General features: G+C 43.9%; 1 protein-coding gene across 2 annotated transcripts in view; it reads right to left on the bottom strand.

Moving 5' to 3' along the window:
* LOC103345782 (uncharacterized) overlaps nucleotides 1–24,137 on the bottom strand; it is a 145,186-nt gene that overhangs the window by 38,444 nt on the left and 82,605 nt on the right. For both annotated transcript variants that reach the window (XM_070067887.2, XM_070067886.2), the window contains one exon: nucleotides 19,641–19,800. In XM_070067887.2, coding sequence (XP_069923988.1) covers nucleotides 19,641–19,661 — 21 coding nt within the window. In that variant the 5' untranslated portion in view covers nucleotides 19,662–19,800. The remainder of the gene's footprint in view (nucleotides 1–19,640; nucleotides 19,801–24,137) is intronic.

Genomic DNA, 24,137 nt, shown 5'->3' with positions numbered 1-24,137 from the left:
GTTCTTCCTTTCTTGAACAAAATCTTAAGAAGTGACAGCCACTGCTGCTGAGCCCAAATCCCGGTTCCCTCACACACGCTGTTTCCCTCAGGAAAATCCCCTGCTGCTTTATTCCTGGACAGCTTCTCTCAAGTAACGAATGACAAGGATTTCAATGTAACTCTCAGCACAGGTGTACACGGCACAGTTTAACATCTAGATTTGAGAATACGATTTTTACTTGTGTCTTTTATTTGTGGTTCTTTTCAAAGCATTTTACACCACCCTCTAATTCACCAAGTACAAAAAAAAAAAGAAAGAAAAAAGAACTGGATTCAGGGCTAACATTGTCAAGTATCTTCTAGGGGCCAGATTAACAGAGTAAATGCCTTACTTTGTATCAATTATACCTTAGGTTAATTCTGGAGACCATATTCTCAATTTACAAAGAGAAAGCTGAGGTGGAAAGAGATTAGAATTGAATTTGCCCATGGAAGTATGGTAAAAAAGTCTAGGTTAAAGACCAACCAACATGAAATATTGGTTTAAGAAGTCTTTCGGGACCAGCACTGTGGCATAGTGGGCTAAGCCTCTGCCTTCAGCACCGACATTCTATATGGGGGCTAGTTCAAGTCCCTGCTGCTCCGCTTCCAATACAGCTTTCTGCTGTAGCCTGGGAAAGCAGCAGAAGATGGCCCGAATGCCTGGGACCCCGCATCCACATCAGAGACCCAGAATTTCCTGGCTCCTGGCTTTGGATCAGCTTAACTATGGCTATTGCAGCCATTTGGGGAGTGAACCAGTGCATGGAAGACTTCTCTCTCTCTCGCTCTCTCTCTCTCTCTCTGCCTCTGCCTCTCTGTAACTCTGCCTTTCAAATAAAAAAAAATCTTCTTTTAAAACAAGAAATATTTCTTTTATCTTGGAGCTCAGTTTCTAAAACCCCAGATTTCTCATTTCTAAAATAAAAAGTGAGGGAGAGGAAGAGTATCTACAATCCTAATCTTCACTGTAGAGAAACACATAGGATTATAACTTATCTAAAAAAGAAAGGAGGTTCAAAATTGCTATTGCTGTATGGTTATTTTTCTCATGCTTAATATCAAGATAGCATATAAATATTATGCATTCTTAGGTATATTTGTGGTGTTTGAATTTTAAGATTTTAAGTAGAAATGTAAATGGAAGCAGGATGACATGGAGTTCTGTTTGTGATTACTTCTGTCAATTATAATTCATGGGATTAGAATTGCTGGATTAGGAATGCTTAAATGTATCCATTCATTTCACACTAATGTTTATTATGTCAGGTGATATTCTTTGTGTAGACTGCTTTTTCTTGCAGATTGAAAATTCAGGAGGGCAAGAAACATGTTTGCTTTGACATTGAAACTCAGCATCTTGATAGAGTCATTCTTTTAGTTGAATGAATAAATGAGGCTATAAAAATTAAAAAAATACAATTTCTGATCCCCAATAACTACCTAGTTGAAGAGATAATGAAATAGATATCTATTTGATAACACACACAATTAGATGAATGTATAATTTGTTGCTCAGAGACAACTTTGATAATAAAAGAGACATATTCATAATGACACAGGGTTGAAATGTATAAACAGAAACCATCGAGGACCAAGCAGGTTAAATGTTCACCCTAGCTTTGTAAGGCATTCCATTCATTATTTAGTAAGCATTTACTGAGCATTCTTTTGTGTGGTGTGTTGAAAGAACTACCAGCCACATGATTTTCCTAGTTATTGGAGTAAGAGAACCTGAGCAATCAGAAAAATGTTTGGATGAACTAAGAGGCTTTACACAAAGGTAAGAAAAACAAAAAGCAAAGAGGTCAATTAAAAAGTATATCAAAGGTAATTTAGTAGGACCTGAACCAAGGTATGGTGGTAGTGGGAATGAAGAAGAGGCAACAGATTACAGGGAGATCCAAAAGGCAGAAACAACAGGATTTCAATGGTAGATGAAGGCAGGAGGGAACTCGTGTGTAAATCTTCATTTGGATTTTATTATTTAATGGATAAGGAGTTCTCAGTACATTCATGTTCATCAGTAATTAAAGGCTACCTCCAACTGACATAAACTTCCCCTAAATCCAAGACACAATCTCATGGGTAGCTACTATCTATAAGCCTTATGTTGATCATCAAGCCAAATATTTTTCACTGCTACAATCTACAATGGTCCTCATTATGATGCAGCTACTTAGAAACTAAAAGACATAATCCATTTCTATAAGAAAGGTCTAAATAAAAAAGTAAAATTCAGGGGCTGACGCTGTGGTGCAGCAGGTTAACACCCAGGCCTGAAGTACCGGCATCCCATATGGGCCCCTGTTCAAGACCTGGCTGCTCCACTTTCAATCCAGCTCTCTGCTATGGCCTGGGAAAGCAGTAGAGGATACTTGGTCCCCTGCACCCACATGGGAGACCTGGAGGAAGCTCCTGGCTGCTGGCTTTGAATCAGCACACTTCTGGCCATTGTGGCCAATTGGAGAGTGAACCATCAGATAAAAGACCTCTCTCTCTCTCTCTCTCTCTCTCTCTCTCTGCCTCCCCTCTCTCTGTGTAACTCTGATTTTGAAATAAATAAGCTAATAAATATTTTTAAAAAGGAGTAGTAATGCTCAATATTTATAAAAAGGCCAGCACCGTGGCTCAATAGGCTAATCCTCCAACTTGTGGCGCCGGCACATCGGATTCTAGTCCCGGTCACGGCGCCAGATTCTGTCCTGGTTGCCCCTCTTCCAGGCCAGCTCTCTGCTGTGGCCTGGGAGTGCAGTGGAGGATGGCCCAAGTGCTTGGGCCCTGCAACCCATGGGAGACCATGAGAAGCACCTGGCTCCTGCCTTCGGATCAGTGCGTTGCGCCGGCCGAAGCACGCTGGCCTCCGCGGCCATGGGAGGGTTTAACCAATGGTAAAAGGAAGACCTTTCTCTCTATCTCTCTCTCTCACTGTCCACTCTGCCTGTCAAAAAAAAAATTTATAAAAAAAAGTTAAGTTAAAAAACCCACAAAATCATATATTTCAAAGCTAAATTTGGAATACCTCACTAATTCACAATTTATAGATTCATCAACCTTAGGTAACTAAAGCACAATTAAGCAGGAAAGAAGTAAAAAAAATTCCTTGGGGAGGGGCCAGCACTATGGCATTGTGGGTAAAGCTGCCACCTGCAGTGTGGCATCCCATATGGGCATCGGTTCAAGTCCTGGCTGCTCCACTTCTGATCCAGCTCTCTGCTATGGCCTGGGAAAGCAGTAGAAGATGACCCAAGGCCTTGGGCCCCTGCACCCATGTGGGAAACCTGGAAGAGGCTCCTGGCTCCTGGCTTCAGATTGACACAGCTCCGACCATAGCAGCCAATTGGGAATGAACCAACGGATGGAGGACCTTTCCCTCTCTTCCTCTTCTTCTCTCTCTGTGTAACTATTTCAAATAAATAAATAAATCTTTAAAAAAACAATTTCCTGGAATAGCCAAAATGCACATTGTAAAGTCCAAGTAAGGTGTCTAGCCACTGGCTCTCCATATCATGACTCATAAAAACTCACTGTCCTGGCTATTCTGATATGAGTGGATGGACACAAAGCAGAAAAGAAAGCAATAGGTTTGAGCAGTGAATAAATGGAAAGGGCTCCAACAACAATGCTGCAGAGCTCTGTGGCCCCTAACTGAATGGGATATGCAGGCAGGCATCTCCTTAATTCCTGCGATGTCCTCAGTTGTCATAGGACCATAGAGCTGAGCACAAGAATCGGAGCTTTCAAGGCCAACATCCACAATTCACTTAGTGATAGTGGAGCTCTGTAGCTTCGCTTCATGAGTACAACTAAACCTCCACACTTGATATGTCATCCTGTTAGGATCCACTGGAACTGGAGAGTGTATGGGGTCAGAGGGAGTAGAGGAGCATGGTGTGTGGGTCTCATGGTGGTGGTAGCTGTGCAGAGGGAGGGGTGGAGGAGGAGAAGAGCAAGAGCCCCTAGCACTGTGGGAACGAGGAGCAAAGGAGGAAGGGAGACAGGGGTGACTTGTCTGCATTATGCCTGGTACTCTCCTGGGTATGATTGATGCAATACGAATACTGTGAATATCATGATTACCGTAAAGGTGATTTCAGTCCTGGTGGACAAATGACAAGGACATAGATAATTAAAAACAATGTGACAAAAGTTGTGGGTGCAGAATACAATCACCTACATCATTTGTGGATGCCATGCCCATCAGGTAGGAACCCACCAGGTTAAGGTCAGATCTCAGGCTGGCATTGTGGTGTAGAGGGTAAAGCTACCCCCAACAGTGCCAGCATCCCATATGGGCACTGGTTCAATTCCCAGCTGCTCCACTTCTGATCCAGAACTCTGCGGTGGACTGGGAAAGCAGATGGCACAAGCCCTTGGGCCCCTGCACCCTCATGGGAAGACCTGGAGGAATCTCCTGGCTCCTGGGTTCTGAGCAGTGCAGCTCCAGCTATTCCAGCCACCAACTGTGAAGTGAACCAGTGTATGGAAGACCTCTTCTCTCTCTGCCTCTCCTTCTATCTCTGTGTAACTCTGACTTTCAAATAAATAAATATATCTTTTTTTAAAAAAGAGTCAGATCTCAGAGGTAGCAGAGCCCAGAAATGACACCGTTGTATGAAATGAAAATAGGCAGATGGTAGGTAGAAGCTTGGTAACTAAAGCTGGGATCAGCACATGGATCTTGACTGGCAGGCTGTCAAACCAATCATCAACTTGGACTAGGCTGGGATCTCCCAACTTCTATCCTAGTGCCCATGTCTTGGCAGAGAGGCATAACCAAGAAAGAGAAAATCATCTCTGGCCTTGGCTGAGGGGACTGTGGGAGCTCCCCACATTTGAAGCCAGAATCTTTTTAACCCTGAGATTCCCTCTTTCATAGGAAGGCTCATTCCTGACCTTGTCTTCTTAGCATAAACCTCTCAAGCCACCAGACCTCCGATAGCCCCACATCACCGGGCACATGTGAATGTGAATGGCTGAATGAACAGAATCTTGAGGTATCATGCAAATGGAAGACTCATGAATCTATTCTCACCTTATGGGTGTACTTGAAGGTGAGAAAACTGAGGCAGGGGACTTTGGTCATGTTCAACCATAGAGTCCTCCTTACAAAGCAAAAAAAAAAAAAAAAAAAAAAAAAAAAGAAAGAAAGAAAGAAAGAAAACAAAACAAAACACAGAAAATCCTGTTCACACTTCAGAAGTGCCCAGCCATCCACCCCTGAGTACATGCTCCTGGAACAATGACAAATCCCCTAAGACCAGAGTTGGGCAGGCACTGTCTTGACAGTGTAGAAAACATTTGGGGAGGAAAGGCCCTGCTCCTCTAGAGCCCATTGGTTAAAGGATCCAGCAAAAGACACAGAGGCTTGCCACATCACACATCTGCCCACAGAGTAGGATGGTCACAGATGTGCTGTGAGCTGTGGCCTCGTGGTACTGGCTGCAGCTGTTGACACATCAGGGATGACTGGTGGCAGTGGTTTGAGCTAATCCTGCCTCTGGCCAGCATTGCAGTATGCATGGAGCAAGTCTGCTCCTGGAGTGCCTGATGAGGCCAAGGGATGTGTGTAGACCTACAGGCAGAGGAAGTATGCAGCACTGGCCTCAAGGTTGGAAAGTTGCCATAGCAACAATATTTTCAGAAGGTGATGTGGCAGGGGTAGCCCTGCAAGGCAGGGTGGACTCCTGACTACATGTCCATCCCCTTATGCTGCTCTGAACTTAGAGGAGCCTGAATTGAGTACAACAAGCTGGGTGGGTGATATTGAGAGACCACCAGATGAGATTCTGGTTAATGTATGCAGGTTATGGGTCATAATGACAACTTGATGTGCAATGTTGGGTGCTGTCCCATGTGTTTACTCACTTGCCTGATATGAATGAGGGTCAGACAGAGGGATAGTGGGCAATGGGATTTTCTTTTCTTTCTTTCTTTCTTTCTTTCTTTCTTTCTTTCTTTCTTTCTTTCTTTCTTTCTTTCTTTCTTTCTTTCTTTCTTTTTTTGACAGGCAGAGTGGGCAGTGAGAGAGAGACAGAGAGAAAGGTCTTCCTTTTGCTGTTGATTCACCCTCCAATGGCCACCGCGGCCAGCGCGCTGTGGCCGGCACACCACGCTGATCCGATGGCAGGAGCCAGGTGCTTCTCCTGGTCTCCCATGGGGTGCAGGGCCCAAGCACTTAGGCCATCCTCCACTGCACTCCCTGGCCACAGCAGAGAGCTGGCCTGGAAGAGGGGCAACCGGGACAGAATCCGGTGCCCAGACCGGGACTAGAATCCAGTGTGCCAGCGCCACAAGGCGGAGGATTAGCCTAGTGAGCTATGGCACCGCCCGCGCCATGGGATTTTCAAGAAGAACCTATGAGCAAGTGAAGCAGGCTGATTTCTTGCCTGGGGCTACTAGAGAAGAAGAAAGGTTTGCAGGCTAGAAAATGAGCAAAGACAGGAAACACAGCATCTCCTTTGCCCCTTCCCCAAGATGCACACCCAAGGTTAGCAATTGCCTTCCTCTTAAATCTGAATTGGTGCCAGTAACGATGTTGGAACTTGTGAATAAAGGGCCTAATGTGGCTAATATTCTGCTTATCTTTCCTACACATGGCCGAACAAATGATATTTGCTTAAAACAAATATAGGCATGCACATAGCTTGAGACTTGACTGAGAGTTCTTGCAAAATGTAAGTACTCCTTGCTGACTTGAAAGATGCTAAATGTGTGGCTCCATATTGGGATTGGGAGTTCTGTCATTAGAGCTGGATTTTGCCATTGGTGATGCACATCATTTTCTCAACTAGGTCTCTGACAACTCCTATGGCATTCACCCTTGCTAGACATTTCCTCAGGTTCCCAGCTGAAAGGCAGCCAAACATGAATCCCATTATCTAAAGACTAGCATCTGTGGTCTCTTTGCGTGAGACCCTCAGCTGTCCAGATGGAAGAGCAACAGCATCTCTCCACAAGAAACACTGGAGACAGGCCTGATGAGCCTGTCTGTTTTTTAGCAATCAGGCTCAGAATTTATAGGGGAAGAGGGGAAGAAAAAACCTTGGGTGGCAACAGCAAGTCTATAGAGCAGAAGGGGCAAGATGCCAAAAGACCTCCAACTAATTGACTTCTAGGTCACTTAGCACACATAGGCCCCTGGGCTCCTTTGTGCAACCAGCCCATGTCTGGGAGTTGCTTATCAGCTCTCTGTTTATGAACCACAAAAGCATAGCCACAAGGCTTCCAACAGGAAGAGGGGATGGAGGAAATGGGCCTGGAGCTCCTGCCACTTGCCAGCAGCCAGGCTGTGGGGTCCCTCCTGGGAGGCATAGCACACCATACACTCTCAACCTCCTGCATGGGCAGGGCAGGCAGTCCCATGGGATCACCCACAGAAATCTATCCGAACTGCAAAAGATTGTGATTGGCTAAATTTTATTATAGAATTTATATCAGAAATTTCCCACCAAAGTCTGCTTTATTCTGACTTTGTCAAACACAGTGATGGAGAAAGGACAAAAATCCTTATGTCCATGTTGATCTTTCACCTACACAACAAGCAGTCCCCTGTTTCTCTGACTTGCTAATACAGCCTCTCCCCCCAACCCCGCCTTGACCAGCCTTGCTCTGCCTCAACTTTTGGACACAACACTATGTGAAAACTCTGCTATCAGCCTGAGATCTCCCCCACTCCTCCCAAGCTGTCTCCCTCTATCTCAGTGCTCAGCCTCAGAGCCCAGCCTCAGCCCAAACCCCTCCCAGCTCACACTGTGACTTCAAAGGACCTTTAAATCTAGCCCAAGCTCTTCTCTATCTCAGCAGCCCTGCTTTAGCTCAGACCTCCAAGCTCCTTCCCACCACTTTGTGCTATATAAAGCACCAGTCTGTAAGACAGGGGGTTCTCTCTTTGCTGTGTTTGCTGGGAACTCTCTGCCATGCATTCACCTTGGAGTGAATCAACCTTCTGAATAAACCTGGTCTGCCTGTGGCTCCATGCTCTGTCTCCTCTTTCTTGGCACACAGCTTGTCTTGTTTTGTGGACTTGTGCATGGAGATTTAAGATTACTACCCCAATCCCCGACCATTTGAAAGCTAATTTATAGACATGGACTTGGCATGTGGCTCCATTAATGTGTGTCTGTGGTCTTAGAAGTTCTTTTGGCTGCTTTTATTGGGAGGTGACTGTCAGGAAATAAACTGCTAGGAAGAGATTGATGAGATTTCCTTTGAATTCTGTGGTGCTTCACTGAAACTTGGAACACTTTGGTGATGAAAAGCTCATTAACAATTCTTGCTCAAAGATGCTAAAAATAATCAGCTATCTAGATCATAGACCTTGGATAAATGTTCTCTCCAACTTGAAATTTCTTTTCTTTTCTTTTCTTTTCTTTTCTTTTCTTTTCTTTTCTTTGTTATTTGACAGGTAGAGTTACAGACAGTGAGAGAGAGAGAGAGAGAGAGAGAGACAGAGAGAAAGGTGTTCCTTCTGTTGGTTCACTCTCCAAATGGCCACAATGGCTGGAGCTGCACCAATCTGCAGCCAGGAGCCAGGTGCTTCTTCCTGGTCTCCCATGCAGGTTCAGGGGCCCAACCACTTGGGTCATCCTCCACTGCCCTCCTGGGCCACAGCAGAGCTGGACTGGGAGGGGAGCAGCTGGGACTAGAACCTGGTGCCCATAGGGGATGCCAGCACCACAGACAGAACATTAACCAAGTGAAATTTCTAGAGAAGACTTCACTTAAATGTTTTCAGCATTGATGTTTTCAGAAAGGAAATACAAAGAGCTACCCTTTTCCTTTGACTTAGCTGAACTTAGTTGTGGGAAGGAAGGGGAATGTGGAACCCAGTGACTTGTGATGTCTGGAGACCTAAGCTCCTAATGGCTACTCCCATGATTTCCTACAGCTTTTAAATCTGAGTGAAATCAGGTGAGAAACTCTAGTGTGCAAGCAAAGCACTCTGACAATCAATATGTGGTCCACAGTAGAGACTAGGGTACCTGAGGAGTCAAATAGTCATTTTTTAACATGGTGATTGCCTTAGAGCCATGAGCTTCAGCCCCCTGGGTGTAAGAAATTCCCAATTTTTGGTCCCCCAAATCCAGAGAGGATTTGGTACAGCTCATGACAAGAGAAGTTTTGACCAAACATGTGAAGCCCTTTTTGCATTCTTGATAGGATTTCTCAGGATCAAGGTTCTAAGCATTTTGACCTTGAGATTTCTAGCTGGACCCTTGGATATGTCAATGGATAATTTTGTATTTTCTAAAAACACTTGAAATCAGTTTAGCAGAAAATATTCTTAAATACAGATCTTAGGCTACTTTAGACACTAATTTCCAGAATGCTGCGGGAAAGAAAAAAACTAAATATCCCATTAAACTGCTAGTAGAGGGGCCAGTGCTGTGGCACAGTGGGTTAAAGCCCTGGCTTGACACTCCAGCATTCCATATGGGCACCAGTTTGAGTCCTGGGAGCTCCACTGTTGATCCAGCTCCCTATTCATGTTCCTGAGAAAGCAACAGAGGATGGCTCAGGTCCTCGGGCCTCTACATCCACATGGGAGACCCAGAAGAAGTTCCTGGATCCTAGCTTCAGATCAGCTCAGCTCCAACTGTTTCAGCCACTTGGGGAGTGAACCAGCAAATGCAAGTGCTCTCTCTCTCTGTGTCTCTGTCTCTCTCTGTAACTGTCTTTCAAATACACAGAATTAGTTACATGAGATTGAATTAATCATATTTATGGATTTCTATGCTTTTATTTAAATGTTTTTGGTTCTGCATTTCAGTGTTTCATCTAGATTCAGGAAGATTTCTACAATTTCTATTGGTTACTATACTTTAGTATAGTTTTATAAATAGATGGAAATGTTTACCTTTCCACCTACTTAATTCCTCTAAAATGCAAAACTTTTTTGGTTTCTTGTGGCAACGTTATTGTATGAGCTCAGTAAGAATCCATTATCAGGGCCGGCACTGTGGCATAGCAAGCAAAGTCGCTACCTGCAGTGCTGGCATCCCATATGGGCAATGATTCAGGTCCCGACTGCTCCACTTCTGATCTGGCTCTCTGCTATGGCCTGGGAAAGCAATGGAAGATGGCTCAAGCCCTTGGGCCCCTGCACCAGTGTGGGAGAACCAGAAGAAGCTCCTGGCTTCAGATCAGCCCAGCTCTGGCCATTGTGGCCATTTGGAAGAGTGAACAAGCAGATGGAAGACATCTTTCTCCCCTCTTGCCTCTGCCTCTTTGTAATTCTGGCTTTCAAGTAAAAATGAATAAATTTTAAAAAAGAAGAATCTATTATCATCATACCACAATATCCTTGAAAACGTTAGCATATACAAAAATTATGCACAGACTATCTGGCATCATGAACTCCTACCCTTGCAATTAGTGAATAGAGTTTTCACTTCTTGGTGAACCCCAAAACTTGAAAATACCAGATATTGCTGGTAAAAAAGAAAATATAAGCCTGTCTTGGATTCAATTTTTAACTTTCAGAATTTTTGGATCAGACATTATACATATTTAATGTAAGTAGTTAGCACACTGTAATACTCCTTCTTTCAGATCACAACTCTGTTCATTGTTTTTGTTTTATTTCAAAGATTTAGTTTTTCATTTATTTGAAAGGCAGAATTACAGACAAAGAGGGAGAGACAGAGAAAGAGAGGTCTTCCATCCATGGTATACTCCACAAGTGGTTACAATATATGGAATGGGGCAAGGCTGAAGTCAGGAATCAGGAACTTCATCTGAGTCTTCCCCATGGGTGACGGGGGTCCAAGCACTTATGTCATCTTCTACTGCTTTCCCAGATCCATTAGCATGGAGCCAAATAAGAAGTGACTCAAATTGGCACTCGTATGGGATGTAGGCATCAAAGATGGCAGCTGAACCACTGGGCCACAATACCAGCCCATGTTCATGGGCCTGAAAACTTTCACTGAGGTTAATAAGCATTTCCTGTGTACTTATATGATGTTAATTATGGTATTCTGCTATTCGCTTGTAACCTTGTTCATTGTTTTCACATATAACTTCTATATAGCTTATATGCATAGATGTAACTCAATTTGTTATCATCTTGTTGGTTTTGTTAAACACTTTTATTTTGAACTTTAGGCCTATTGAATGGCATACTTCTGCAGAAGTACAATTCCCAGCAAAATAATCCTGGCTCGGTACTTCAGGGCAACGACTTCTGTATACAGAACAGATAGATCTAAGTTTAGCAATGGACTACAGATAAAGTTAGCCTGATGACCACTCCTAAATCTTCCTTGTTAATCAAATGTGACTAAAAACATATTTACACTGACTTCTTCTCATCAAATGTTTCTATCTTGACATGGGTCTGCATGAAAAACCAGGTCAAATACAACTTTGCAACAAGAGACAGATGGAACATGATTGATCAGCTGTGATTTCAGAACTAGATCTTCATCATAAGGAAGAAACAAAAGTCAAGATGTAGTGAGTCACTGGTGTGAACTCTAAAGCAAATTAGATAAAGCAAAGAAGTTATAAAGATTTTTAATGAATGATGGTAGTAACTGGCACAAAAAGACTCTGCTAGAACTACAATCTCTAGAGTGCCCTCCCATTTTGAAAAAGAGATGAGAACTAGATATGATACTTAATATTCTCACACCTAATGCTACATCTATATGCTATTTAAAATGATTGTCATTCTATGAGTCTGCTGTGTGGACTGCTTCCCAACTCAACATGTCTTAGAATGCAATGTCTGGCCTCATTCTAAGTCTTTTTTTATTTTTGCTAAATATTTATTTATTTATTTGAAAGATAGCCTTACAAAGAGAGAGAGGGAGAGACACAGAGATCTTCCATCTGCTGGTTCACTCCCCAAATTGCTGCAACAGCCAGAGACGGGCCCACCCAAGTCAAGAGCCAAGAGCTTCTTCCAGGTCTCCCAAGTGGTTGCAGGAGCCCAGGACTTGGGCCATCCTCTGCTCATTTCCCAGGTGCATTATCAAAGATGGATCAGAAGTGGAGCATCTGGGACTCAAACCCATGTCCGTATGATGCTGCCAAGGCAGGCGGTGGCTTTATCCTCTACACTAAAGTGGAAGCCCCATGCACACAAAGTCTTAATCAGTGACTCTTCCTGGCTTTAAACTGAAAGTTTTCAGGCAGAAAAATCACTAATTTCTCTGGTTTCATTTGAGGTACAGAAATACTAGCATGTTGCTTTTATTACTGCTGTAGAATGGTGATGCACCTGCAAGATAAAGCTATGCAGAAACTGGCTGTGTAAACCTTCTATTTATGCAGAAGATCACTACAGCTAAACCCAGAACTTGGGAGTTTTTTCTTAAAGAAACACCTACAGCAGCTGCTGTTGTGGTGTAACAGGTAAAATGCCAACTATGACTCTAGCATCCTATATGAGTACTGATTTTAGTCTTGGCTGCTGCACTTCCAATCCAACACTTTGCTAATGGCCTTTCAAAACCAGTGGAAGATGACCCAAGTACTTGTGCCCTGGCTGCCCAGGCTGGAGACCATGAAGAAGCTCCTGACTCCTGGATTTGGCATGATTAAGCCCTGGCTGATGCCACCATCTGGGGAAGTGAAACAGCAGGTGGAAGATCTCTCCCTCTCTCTCTCCCTGTTAATTAATAAGTAAGCAAATAAAGAAATTAAAGAAATGCCTACAACCTCCTATCTTTTCATCCTTAAAATACCCTCACATTACCCCATAAATTTCATGAAGCACTCTAGGCTCTCAATGTTATCTGGATAATTTCTCTTCAAATGCAAAAAGAATTGGTTGACTTTTCCAAACACTTTGTATTGAAGAGACTACTTATTTTTCTTCATCTGTTCTAGACACCGTAAAAGTCAATTAACTGGCCAGTTCCACAGCTCAATAGACTAATGCTCTGCCTGTGGCAACAGCACACTGGGTTCTAGTCCCGATCGGGGCGCTGGATTCTGTCCCAGTTGCTCCTCTTCCAGTCCAGCTCTCTGCTGTGTCCCGGGAAGGCAGTGGAGGATGGCCCAAGTGCTTGGGCCCTGCATCCACATGGGAGACCAGGAGAAGCACCTGGCTTCAGATCAACGCGGTGCGCTGGCCGCAGCAGCCATTGGAGTGTGAACCAATAGAAGGAAGACCTTTCTCTCTGTCCACTCTGCCTGTCCAAAAAAAAAAAAAAAAAAAGTCAATTGACTATGGGTTAATGACTTGTTCTCTATTCTGCCCCATTGCTTAATGTATGTGCTTTAATGCCAGTGATATGCTAGTTTGATTACTATAGCTTTGTAAAATATATTAAGTAGTGTGACCATTCCAGCTTTCTTCTTTTACTTCAATATTGACTTGACTATTCATTATCCTTCACAGTTCTGTACAATTCTGGGGACTTTAAAATATTTTGTTAAAGAGGGGCTGGTTGGCACTGTGGTTTAGTGGGTAAAACCACCACCTGCAGTACCAGCATCCCATAAGCGTGCCAGTTCAAGTACCGACTACTCCACTTATGATTCAGCTCTCTGCTATGGTCTAGGATAGCAGTGGAAGATGGCCCAAGTCCTTGGAGACCTGGAAGAAATCCTGTTTCTTGGCTTTGGATCAGCACCCTGCCACAGCCTTTGTGGCCATCTGTGGAGTGAACCAGTGGATGGAACACTTGATTCTCTGTCTCTGTCTCTCTGCAATTCTTTCAAATAAATAAATCTTTTAAAAAGTTTTGTTAAAGAATAGCATTGAAACTTTGCAATTGCACTGAGTCTGTATATTGCTTTGGATAGTAAGAATATCCTAATACTATTCTAACTTATGAACTTGAGTAATGTTTCAATTATTTCTGTTGTATTCAATTTCTTCACCAACATTTTAAAATATTCAGCATTCAGGTAATTATCTTCCTAGATTAAATTCACTCCTATATATTTATTTTTTTCTGCTAGAATTTGTTTTTCAAAAAAATGGTTCTTAGGTTATATAAATTCTCTTAATTTTGTATTCTATAACAGCTGCAAAGAAAAAAAGCATCTGGCAAAACAAACCCAGATTCATTATTTAAAAATTTCAAGAGAGAGGGCCAGGGGCTGATGCTGTGGTGCAGCAGATTAAAGCCCTGGCCTAAAGCGGCAGCATCCCATATGGGTGCCAGTTCTAGAACCAGCTGCTCCACTTCCAATCCAGCTCTCTGTTGATGGCCTGGGAAAGCAGTAGAAGATGGCCCAAGTCCTTGGGCCCCTGCACCCAAGTGAGGACCTGGAAGAAGCTCCTGGCTGTTGCGGCCATCTGGGGAGTGAACCATTGGATGGAAGACCTCTCTCTCTCTCTCTCTCTCTCTCTCTCTCTCTTGCCATCTGGGGAGTGAACCACTGGATGGAAGACCTCTTTCTCTCTTTCTCTCTCCCTCTTTCTCTCTCTCTCTCTGCCTCTCTTCTCTCTGTGTAACTCTATTAAATAAATAAATCTTTAAAAAAGAGAGAGAGAGAGAGACAAGGCCAGTGTTGCAGTACAGATGGTTAGGCCACTGTCTACAGCACCAGCATCCCACATGGTCACTGATTCAAGTCCCAGCTGCTCCACTTCTGATCCAGGTCTCTGCTACTGTGCCAGGGAAAGCAGCAGTGGATGGCCCAACTGCTTGCACCTATGTTGGAGACTTGGATGAAGCTCCTGGCTCCTGGCTTTGACCTGGCCCATCCCTGCCATCAGTTGGGCATTCATTTGGGGAGTTGAACTAGTGAATGGAAGATCTCTGCCTCTGCTCTCTCTTTGTAACTCTGACTTTCAAATACTAAATAAATCTTTTAAAAAAAGAAATGCATCTCAATAAAATAAAGGCCATAAATGACAAGCTCACAGCTAACACCACAGTCAACAGTGAAAATTTGAAAACTTTTCCTCTTAGGCAGACATCGTGGAATACTGGGTAAAGTCACCATCTAATGCCAACCTCTCATATGGCATTGTTTGTGTCCCAGATGCTCCACTTCTGATGAAACTCCCTTTTAATGACCAGGAAATGTCAAAAGAAGATTCTCCAAATGCTTGGGCCCTTGTAACGCATGTGAGCCCCAAAAGAAGCTCCTGTCTTTCGGCTGGCCCAAGGCTGGCCATTGCAGCCATCAGGAATGAACCAGAGCATGGAAGATTTCTCTCTGTCTCTCCTGACTCCTTGAAAATATAAACATTTCCAGGGCCAGCGCTTGGTGCAGTGGATTAAGCCCTGGCCTGAAGTGTCGGCATCCCATATGGGTACTGGTTCTAGTCCAGCTGTTTCTCTTCTGATCCAACTCTCTGCTGTGGCCTGAGAAAGCAGCAGAAGATGGCCCAAATCTTTGGGCCCCTGCACCCATGTGGGAGACCTGGAGGAAGCTCCTGGCTCCTGGCCTCTGATGGCATAGCTCTAGCTGTTGCAGCCATCTGGGGAGTGAACCAGCAGATGGAAGACCCCTCTATCTCTCTCTGCCTTTCCTCTTTCTGTGTAACTCTAACTTTGAAATAAATAAATAAATCTTAAAAAAAGAAAAGAAAAACATTTCCTATAACAACAAAAAATACAAGGATGTCTACTCTCATCACCTCAATTGTGTATAGGACTGAAACATCTAGTGGGAGCAATTAGTGAGAAAAAGAAATAAAACTGGACCTTAGCTATTTAGAAAACCCTAATGATTCCATGAGAGGCTATTCATTGTCCTGAATTGTGCAGCATGTCAAGCCATTGTTTGTGCTGCCAGCATTCCCTAACAGAGCCCCAGCTCTAATCCCAGCTACTTTGCTTCTGATCCAGTTTCTTGCTAATATGCCTGGGAAAGCAGCAGAGGATGGTCCAAGCCTTATGTGCCTGTTACCCAATGTAAGAGACAATGATGGCTGCTGGCTTCAGCCTGCCAAAGATCTGCCTGTTGTAGCCATTCAAGAAATAAACTGTCATTCTTACTCTCTCTCCCCATCTGTCTCTGCCTATCTCAGAGTCTCCTGCTTTTAAGACAAATAGGGACCAGCACTGTGGCAGAGGAGGTTAAGTGGCCTCCTGTAATAACAGCATCTCATAGGGATACCAGTGTGGGTTCCATCTGCTCAACTTCCATTCCAGTTCTCAGGTAATACACCTGGGTCCAAGGTTCAAGTGCCTGGGCCCCTGCAACCACATGGGAGACCTGGAAAGAAGCTCCTGGCTCCTGACTTTGGCCTGTCCCAGCCCTGGTTATTGCAGAAGTGAACCAGCAGATGGAAAAACTGATTCTCTCTCTCTTTCTCTCTCTCTCTCTCTTTCTCTGTAACTGCCTTTCAAGTAAATAAATATTATAGCAAGCAAACATAGCAAATAAATATTTTTCAAAATTTCTTTCATTTATTTGAAAGGCAGAGTTACAGGGAGATAGAGAGATCTTTGATCTTGGTTCACTGCCCACATGTCTACAGTGGCATGGCTGGGGAGCCAGAAACATAGGTTGCAGAGGCCCAAGCACCTGAACCATCTTTCCCTGATTTTCCAGTGCATTAGCAAGAAGCTGGATAGGAAGTAGAAGAGCCAGGACTCTAATCAGTGCACACGTGGTATAGCGGAATGGCATGTGGTTGCTGGACTAAAATAGATAGATCTTTAAAAAGGAAAATTTAAAAAACTATTAAATCCAAAAATGCATTCCATAAAGTTGCAGGATACAGAATCAACCAGGTTGTAGTAATTGTGCTACATCAAAAATGTTTGAAGCAATGTAGATTTATCTTGGAGAAGGACAGACTGAAAGATTAATACCAACCGGCGCCGCAGCTCAATAGGCTAATCCTCCACCTGCGGCACCGGTACACCAGGTTCTAGTCCTGGTCAGGGTACCGGATTCTGTCCCAGTTGCCCCTCTTCCAGGTCAGCTCTCTGCTGTGGCCTGGGAGTGCAGTGGAGGATGGCCCAAGTGCTTGGGCCCTGTACCCCATGGGAGACCAGGAGAAGCACCTGGCTCCTGCCATTGGATCAGCGCGGTGCACCGGCCACAGTGCACCAGCTGCAGCGGCCATTGGAGGGTGAACCAATGGTAAAAGGAAGACCTTTCTCTCTGTCTCTCTCTCTCACTGTCCACTTTGCCTATAAAAAAATTAATGCCTTGCTAGTGAATAAATGTGGAATCTGATGTCACAGAGTAAAAGATGTAAGCATTGTGAACGTGTATTGTTTCCTAGGCTGCCATAAAATCATGACAAAATAGGTGACTTAAAACAACTAAAATGGGATAGGCATATAAAAATGTGGAATAAATATATATTCTTTTTCTGTTCTTGAGGCCGGAAATCTGATATCAGGGTGTCGGCAGGGCCATGTTCCTTCTAATGGCTCTAGAGAAGAATGCCTCCTTGCCTTTACCTAGCTTTTGATGATTGCCTGCAATCATTGACATTCAGTGGCTGGAAGCTGTATCTCTCTAATTTCTGCCCCTGTTGTCATGACATCTCCTTTCTGTGTGTCTTTATATGGCTTTCTTTTTTTAATATTTTATTTTTTTGACAGGTAGAGTTACAGACAGTGAGAAGCAGAGACAGAGAGAAAGATCTTCCATCTGCTGGTTGACTCCCCAAATGTTGGCAACAGCTGGAGCTGGGCTGATCCAAAGCCATGAGTCAGGAGCTTCCTCCAAGTCTCCCACATGGGTGCAGGGGCCCAAGGGCTTGGGCCATCTTCTACTGTTTCCCAGGCCATCAGCAGAGAGCTGGATTGGAAGAGGAGCAGCCAGGACTAGAACTGGTGCCCATATGGGATGCCGGTGCCACAGGTGGAGATTAAACTTCTGTGCCACAGCACTGGCCCCTGTGTGATCTGCTTATAAAAACAATACATATTGGGGGCCAGCACTGTGGTGTAGCAGGTAGGGCTTCCACCTGCAGTGCCAGTATCCCTTATGAACACCACTTTGAGTGCCAGCTGCTCCACTTTTGATCCAGCTCTCTGCTGTGGCCTGGGAAATCAGTAGAAAATGACCCAAGTCCTTGGGCCCCTGCCCCCACATGGGAGACCTGGAAGAAGCTCTTGGCTCCTGGTTTTGGATTGGCACAGCTCCGGCCATTGCAGCCAATTGGCGAGGGAACCAGTGGATGGAAGATCTCTCTCTCTCTGCCTCTCCTTCTCTCTCTGTGTAACTCTGACTTTCAAATAAATAAATAAATAAATGTTCAAAAGCAAAAAAAGTAGAGAATGAGATTTTGACAAAACATAAAATGTCTTTTCCTCATTTAATAATCAGAAATGTAAAATATTCTCTTGTAGTCTGTTTATTTTAACAAGCTGCTCAACCAGATAACTTGGAAATCAAACCTGATGATAAAGTACTAAAATTTAATTAGAAATTAGAATAATGTTGTTTCCAAAGGCTTGGACTCTGTCCCAAGTGTGGGGAGCGGGTCCCTGTGGGGAGCAGGGCCCATCTCCTGCAACATGGTGAAATAAGTACTGAGACTACCAAGACTAGACTAGACTACTGAGACTATTGAGACTAACTCTATGCGCCTGATCTCCCACCATATGGCGCTCTGAGGAAGTAAACAAATCTTACACAGCTGCTTCATCAATTAGCTGATTCCTGATCCAACCTCTGATTGGAGGAGAACAGCATGCCCCTAGCGTGGGCAGCAGAGCACGGATTGGTGGAAGAGGACTATAAAGGCAAGATTGAAGTGGCATGGAGGGATTCGCTTATGCGCCACAGACATCTCACAAAATGCACTGAAAGAATAACAAGAATGCGGACACACACCAAGTGGAATGCGGTTAGAATGCAGTTAGCACAGGAGCAAACTTGAGCACACAACGCAGTCATTCGCTTAAACAACAGTGTCCAGTCTGGTGTAGCTCCCCCCCCCCCCCCCCGTGAGCCCGCTGGGGAGCGACAAGTGGTTCCGTGACTCAGATACAGATGGGGGGAAAAAGCCATGGGGAGCGAGAGACAAAAAGCCACGGGCGAAAAATAGAGAGAAATAAGAAAGCTGGAGAAAGGAAAATAAGAAAAAGCCGCAGGAAGAAAACCGCAGGGAGAGAAAGAAAGCTGAGGGGAAAAAAGCTGCGGGGGGGATAAGAGAGCTGGGAAATAGAAAAAAAAAAATAAGAAAGTCTCCCCACAACATGGCGATGAGAGGGCTTGGATTCAGACTGCCTAGGGTGATAAGCACCTGTGGGCAACTCTAGCAGAGCAGAGTATGTGCCGCGGGGCACCGAAGACAGGCGTGTATGAACACCACAAAGAATAAAAAGAAGGGGGAGCTGTGGGGAGCAGGGCCCTGTGGGGAGCAAGGCCCATCTCCCCACAGCAGGTGCCAATTAAAATAATGAGGACATGGTTTTGGAGAGAATAAAACAGAGCAGTTAATCCTTTGCAAATGAGGACACAGAAGTCTATCAAATCTCAATGATAGTTACCAAATAATCAGGCCCTTGCTGCTTGCTGCTCAGATGGTCAATTCATCAGAGTGTTGGTAAAAGGAAAGGGTTAATTTAAAAAATCCAGTACTCTTGGGGGAAAGAGATCCCCCAATCCAAAGTGAGCTCTTTCCCAACAAGCCAACAGGACAGTTGCAGAGTGAGGTTGGAAATAGAACAATGAGTCTATTTGATTAACAATTATGCAGATTTTCATGCTTTGTTCTGATGAGGGTCCTACCTTGGCAGAGGAGTGTAGCATGGATCCCTCAGCTGGCAGTTCTTGATACGGAGCTCAACATCAGTTGGGAGAGCTCAACATCAGTTGGGAGGAGACTTTCTGTAGCTGGGTCAAAAGTCTGCCATTCCAAATCATCCCCTTTCAGTGGACTCCTAAAATTCTTATGAAAACAATATTCACAAGACTAGGGTTAGAGTAGATGCCTTCATGAAGGTAAAATGTGGGAAGGGAAGGTGCCTTTATTATGGCTAATAATTCCTCACTGTCAAGTTTTCTGATCCATATGTATGGAATAGGGGAATTGACTCCACTCTGGCTACTTTCTGCTGAATGAAAGTAATGTAGGGGAATTTTTGGAATGGAAAATTGACATTGTTTTGACCCTTGCTTTCTCCCTTTGAAGAGAGATAAAGGCAAGAACATTTGTTTAGCTTCTGGCTCATACATTCATTTGTAAAGTTTCTGTAACATAGTGACTTTAAACCCTAAGTAAATTCCCAATAACATTATTAGAATGTTAGTCCTCATTTAAAATTCCTCCTAAAATAGACCTGGTTCCAGATGGTATCCAGGAAATGAATTTGAAAGCCAGTCTCTACCTCCTTGGGAAAGGGGAGCCACACAGGTAGTTTCCACATGTTTTACCTTGCAGGTGCCTTATCATTTCACAGTAATAATAAAAGCAACAACATATTAACATTACTCTACCTAAACAGCAAATCATAAAACTGTTGGCAGCTTTCACTAAGAATTTTTAACCTCAAGTAAGTAAAGCCATTGACTAGGGCTCAGTTTGTAGGTCAGACATAGTATTAAACTGGATGGGCATGTTAGCTAGGAAAATGATCCCAGAGCTATTGGGATTTTATACACAATATCTTGTTTTGATGGGGGCACAAATTTCTTCTTTGGATGGCCATGAGGGTGTTTCAAGCCATTTGGCTTTGGGGGATTGCCTTCCTCAGTAGGGAAATTTAAGCTCAGTTATCTCTCCTTCACCATCCAATAGGCACCTGCATAATAAGAAAAAGCATAGTTCCTACCACTTTCTCTCTATATAACCCTGCTGTTTAAATAAAGAAAATCAATCTTTAAAAAAAAATGAATTCCAGATCCAAATTTCTGAAGGGGATGTCAATCACATACAGGCTTGCTGGACTATAGTGTTCCAAGCATCCATGCACATGTCCCTCGGAAGGCTTTAGAAGAAAGGTGGCTGACACTCATCATTTTTAGATTAATGAGCAGGTCATGTGACTGTGAGCTGGGAACCTCCCTGTTGTTTATGAGGTTGCAATAGTGAGATGGGCTGTCTAAGAGTGAACTGCTCTGCCTCTCCATAGTACATCATCAGTGGCTGTTATTCTTACATGCATTAAGCAGTCTTGGCTAGCAATGTCCAGATTTTTAAATATTTAAATTTTTAAATTTGAGTCAGTATTCTGAGTCCTAGTTCTTGCTTCTTGATTACCAAGAATTCCAAAACCTATCTCAGATCTGAAAACCCCAGTATGGGTGCTGTATATAGATTCTAGCATAATGTGAGAGTATAAGATGAGAGAACTCCAAACATTGTATTTAGTTAGCATACCTTAGAAATAGTGGCAGTCTGTAGAGGTTGCAAATCTACCTACCAGGGTGGTGAGACATTTAAGGGATTTTAATAATTCCCCAAAATTTATTAAAAGGAAAAACAGCAACATGATAAAGGCTGGCTTCCCATGAGTCCTAACCCTATTCATCTTCCTGCACTATACACCCTCACCCATCCGTGATCCATACCCACCCTACATAGCTTGTCTGGGCCGCAGCTGACAGAAATTTGATGGGGAGCTGATGACAAATGACCTAAACAGCATATTGATATAGGAATCACCCCGTAAGACCTTTGGATCTAGCTGAAAAGCCCATGACATCATTTCAGTCACGAAAAGCTAAGACACTGTGGAAAAAAAAAAAAAAAAACACTACATGAAGAATCTCTGTGAGTTAGACCTCAGTGGAAAGAAGGGGCCATCAAAGGAGGTACCTTTCTCTGAAGGGAGAAGAGAACTTCCACTTTGCTTATGGCCCTGTCTGAATACCGACAGAGTTTGTGGACTCAAAAAGCTTCCACAGCCTTGGCAGCACATGAGAAGAGCCTCAGGTGATCACTGACTTCATAATTAAGAGTGTCAATTGTTAAATCAACAACAGGAGACACTGTACACTTGCTTACCATGTAGGACCTCTGTCCTTAATGAATTGTACTATGAGAATTAATGGTAAAACTTGTCATCTTCAAAAGTACTTTATACATTGTGTGTCTGTGTACGAGCAAACTGTTGAAATCTTTACTTAGTGTAGAGTTGGTCTTTGGTATATAAAGATAATTAAAAATGAATCTTTATGAAGAATGGGATAGGAGAGGGAGTAGAAGGTGGGACAGGGAGAAGTGGGGGTGGGAGGGTGGGTATGGGAGGAAGAACTGCTGTATTCCTAAAACTGTATCCATGAAATTTGTATTCATTAAGTAAATGCTTTATAAAAGGAAAGGAGAGGAGAGGAAAGGAGAGGAGAGGAGAGGAGAGGGGAGGGGAGGGGAGGGGAGGGGAGGGGAGGGGAGGAAAAGAAAGAGCCAAGAATGGGACAAATATCCCTAAAGCTCCTGCATTTTCTAAATTGACAAGGGCTCCTCACTGTCTCCTTGGGCATCAACAGCCACAGACACAGTTGCTGGATGGTTTAAGGGATTTAAATGATTACTCCATCGCATTTACCAGATCTCTCACAAAATCTCTACTATAGGAAATCCACTTAACAGGGGCTGATGCTGTGGCATATTGGGTAAAGCAGCCACCTGCAGTGCCAGCATCACATTTGGGTGCCAGTTAGGGCCACCCCCTGCTGCTTCAGTTGTGATCCAGCTCTCTGCTGTGGCCTGGGAGAAGAGTGGAGGATGGCTCAGGTGCTTGGGGCTGCATCCAGGGTGGAGGGAGTCTGGGAGGAATCTCCTGATTCCTAGATTCAGATCAGCCCAGCTCTTGCCATTGCAGCTACCTGGGAAGTGAACCAGTGGATGGAAGACCTCTCTCTCTCTCTCTCTCTCTCTCTCTCTCTCTCTGCCTCTGCTTCTCTGTAACTCTGCCTTTCAAATAAAATAAACATTTTAAAAAATCCACTTAACAGCCAACTTCTCTTAAATTTAACACACATACAGGACATGCAGTATTACAATAGAACACCACTTTCTTAGTAATAGGAGTGTAACTATAAGCTGCTCAATCAGCCACAATGCAACTCAAGGTGCTTTTGGATGGAAATTAAATTGAACCACTCATATTTCACCAAATGAATACTCTTCCAAATTGGTGTGTGTGAACCTCTGGATCTCCTCACATCCGGAGCTGAAGAGGCAGCCCGCTACTCTGCATGGAGCAGGTAGTGGCACAAGCCAACCTTCAGAGCTGTCCCTGAGCTGTAACCCCACTGTCTGTGTGAGTGTGTGTGTGTGTGCATGGGCCCAGTGCATACAAACCTCTGGATCTCCTCGCATGTGGAGCTGAAGTGCCAGCTCCCTAGCCCCCTTGCTAAGTGACACAAGGAGACTACGAGATGCTCCAGCCAAGATGCCGCCTCATCACCTTGCCTGGCGTCCATATCAGCCTACTGCCAGAGCAGACCACAGAGGCAGACCAGGCCTCTGAGCAGGGGACCTCTCCAACTTCTCTTCACCTTCCACTGCAGTTTAGTTCACAGGTTCCAGAGCAAAGAAACAACCTGATACGTGTTAAATATCCTCCAGGAACAAATCTGAATGAAACCTACATTTGTTCTCAGGAAAATAGACTTTGCTTCACCTTCTACTGCAGTTTAGTTCACAGGTTCCAGTGCAAATATGGAATAGGAAATAATCATCAAGAACATGAACATAAAACTCACTTGCTGGGACTGGCATTGTGGTACAGCACATTAAACTATCACTTATGATGCCTGTATCTCCTATCAGAGTGCCAACTTGAATCCTAGCTGTGTTCTTTCTGATCCAATCTCCTAACTGTGCCTAGGAATTAGCAGATAATGGCCTGATTACTTGACCCCTTGCCACCCACATGAAATACTCAGATGAGGTTCCTGACTCCTGGCTTCAGTCTGGCTCAGGCCCAACTGTTGCAGCCATTTAGGGGAGGGAACCAGTGAATGGAAATCTCTCTCTCTTTATTCCTCCCCTATGTGTGTGTATCTCCTTCCCTCTCACTCTGCCTTTCAGCAAAATAAATAAATCTCTAAAAAATCTCCCTTCAGGATCAAGCATCTGGGGGATACTGCACTTTAGGAGGAAATGGATTGATTTGTTCAGAGTACTCAAAGCAGCTTCTTTATATCTCAGTTCTTTCTCTGTCCACACTTACATTTTTATAGCACTTATGACAGCATCAGTGTGAGTTTTCATTCATTTTCTCATATGTAGTGTGTGACCTATTACAAAGCAACCTTCCTGATTGTATGTCTTTTGCT

The sequence above is a fragment of the Oryctolagus cuniculus genome, chromosome 19, assembly GCF_051225735.1.
Source record: "Oryctolagus cuniculus isolate XC-2025 breed Fujian yellow rabbit chromosome 19, ASM5122573v1, whole genome shotgun sequence".
In the NCBI taxonomy this organism is placed as follows: Eukaryota; Metazoa; Chordata; class Mammalia; order Lagomorpha; family Leporidae; genus Oryctolagus; species Oryctolagus cuniculus.
The sequence above is the reverse complement of the archived record's forward strand: the minus strand, read 5'-3'. Positions and strand labels throughout refer to the sequence as shown.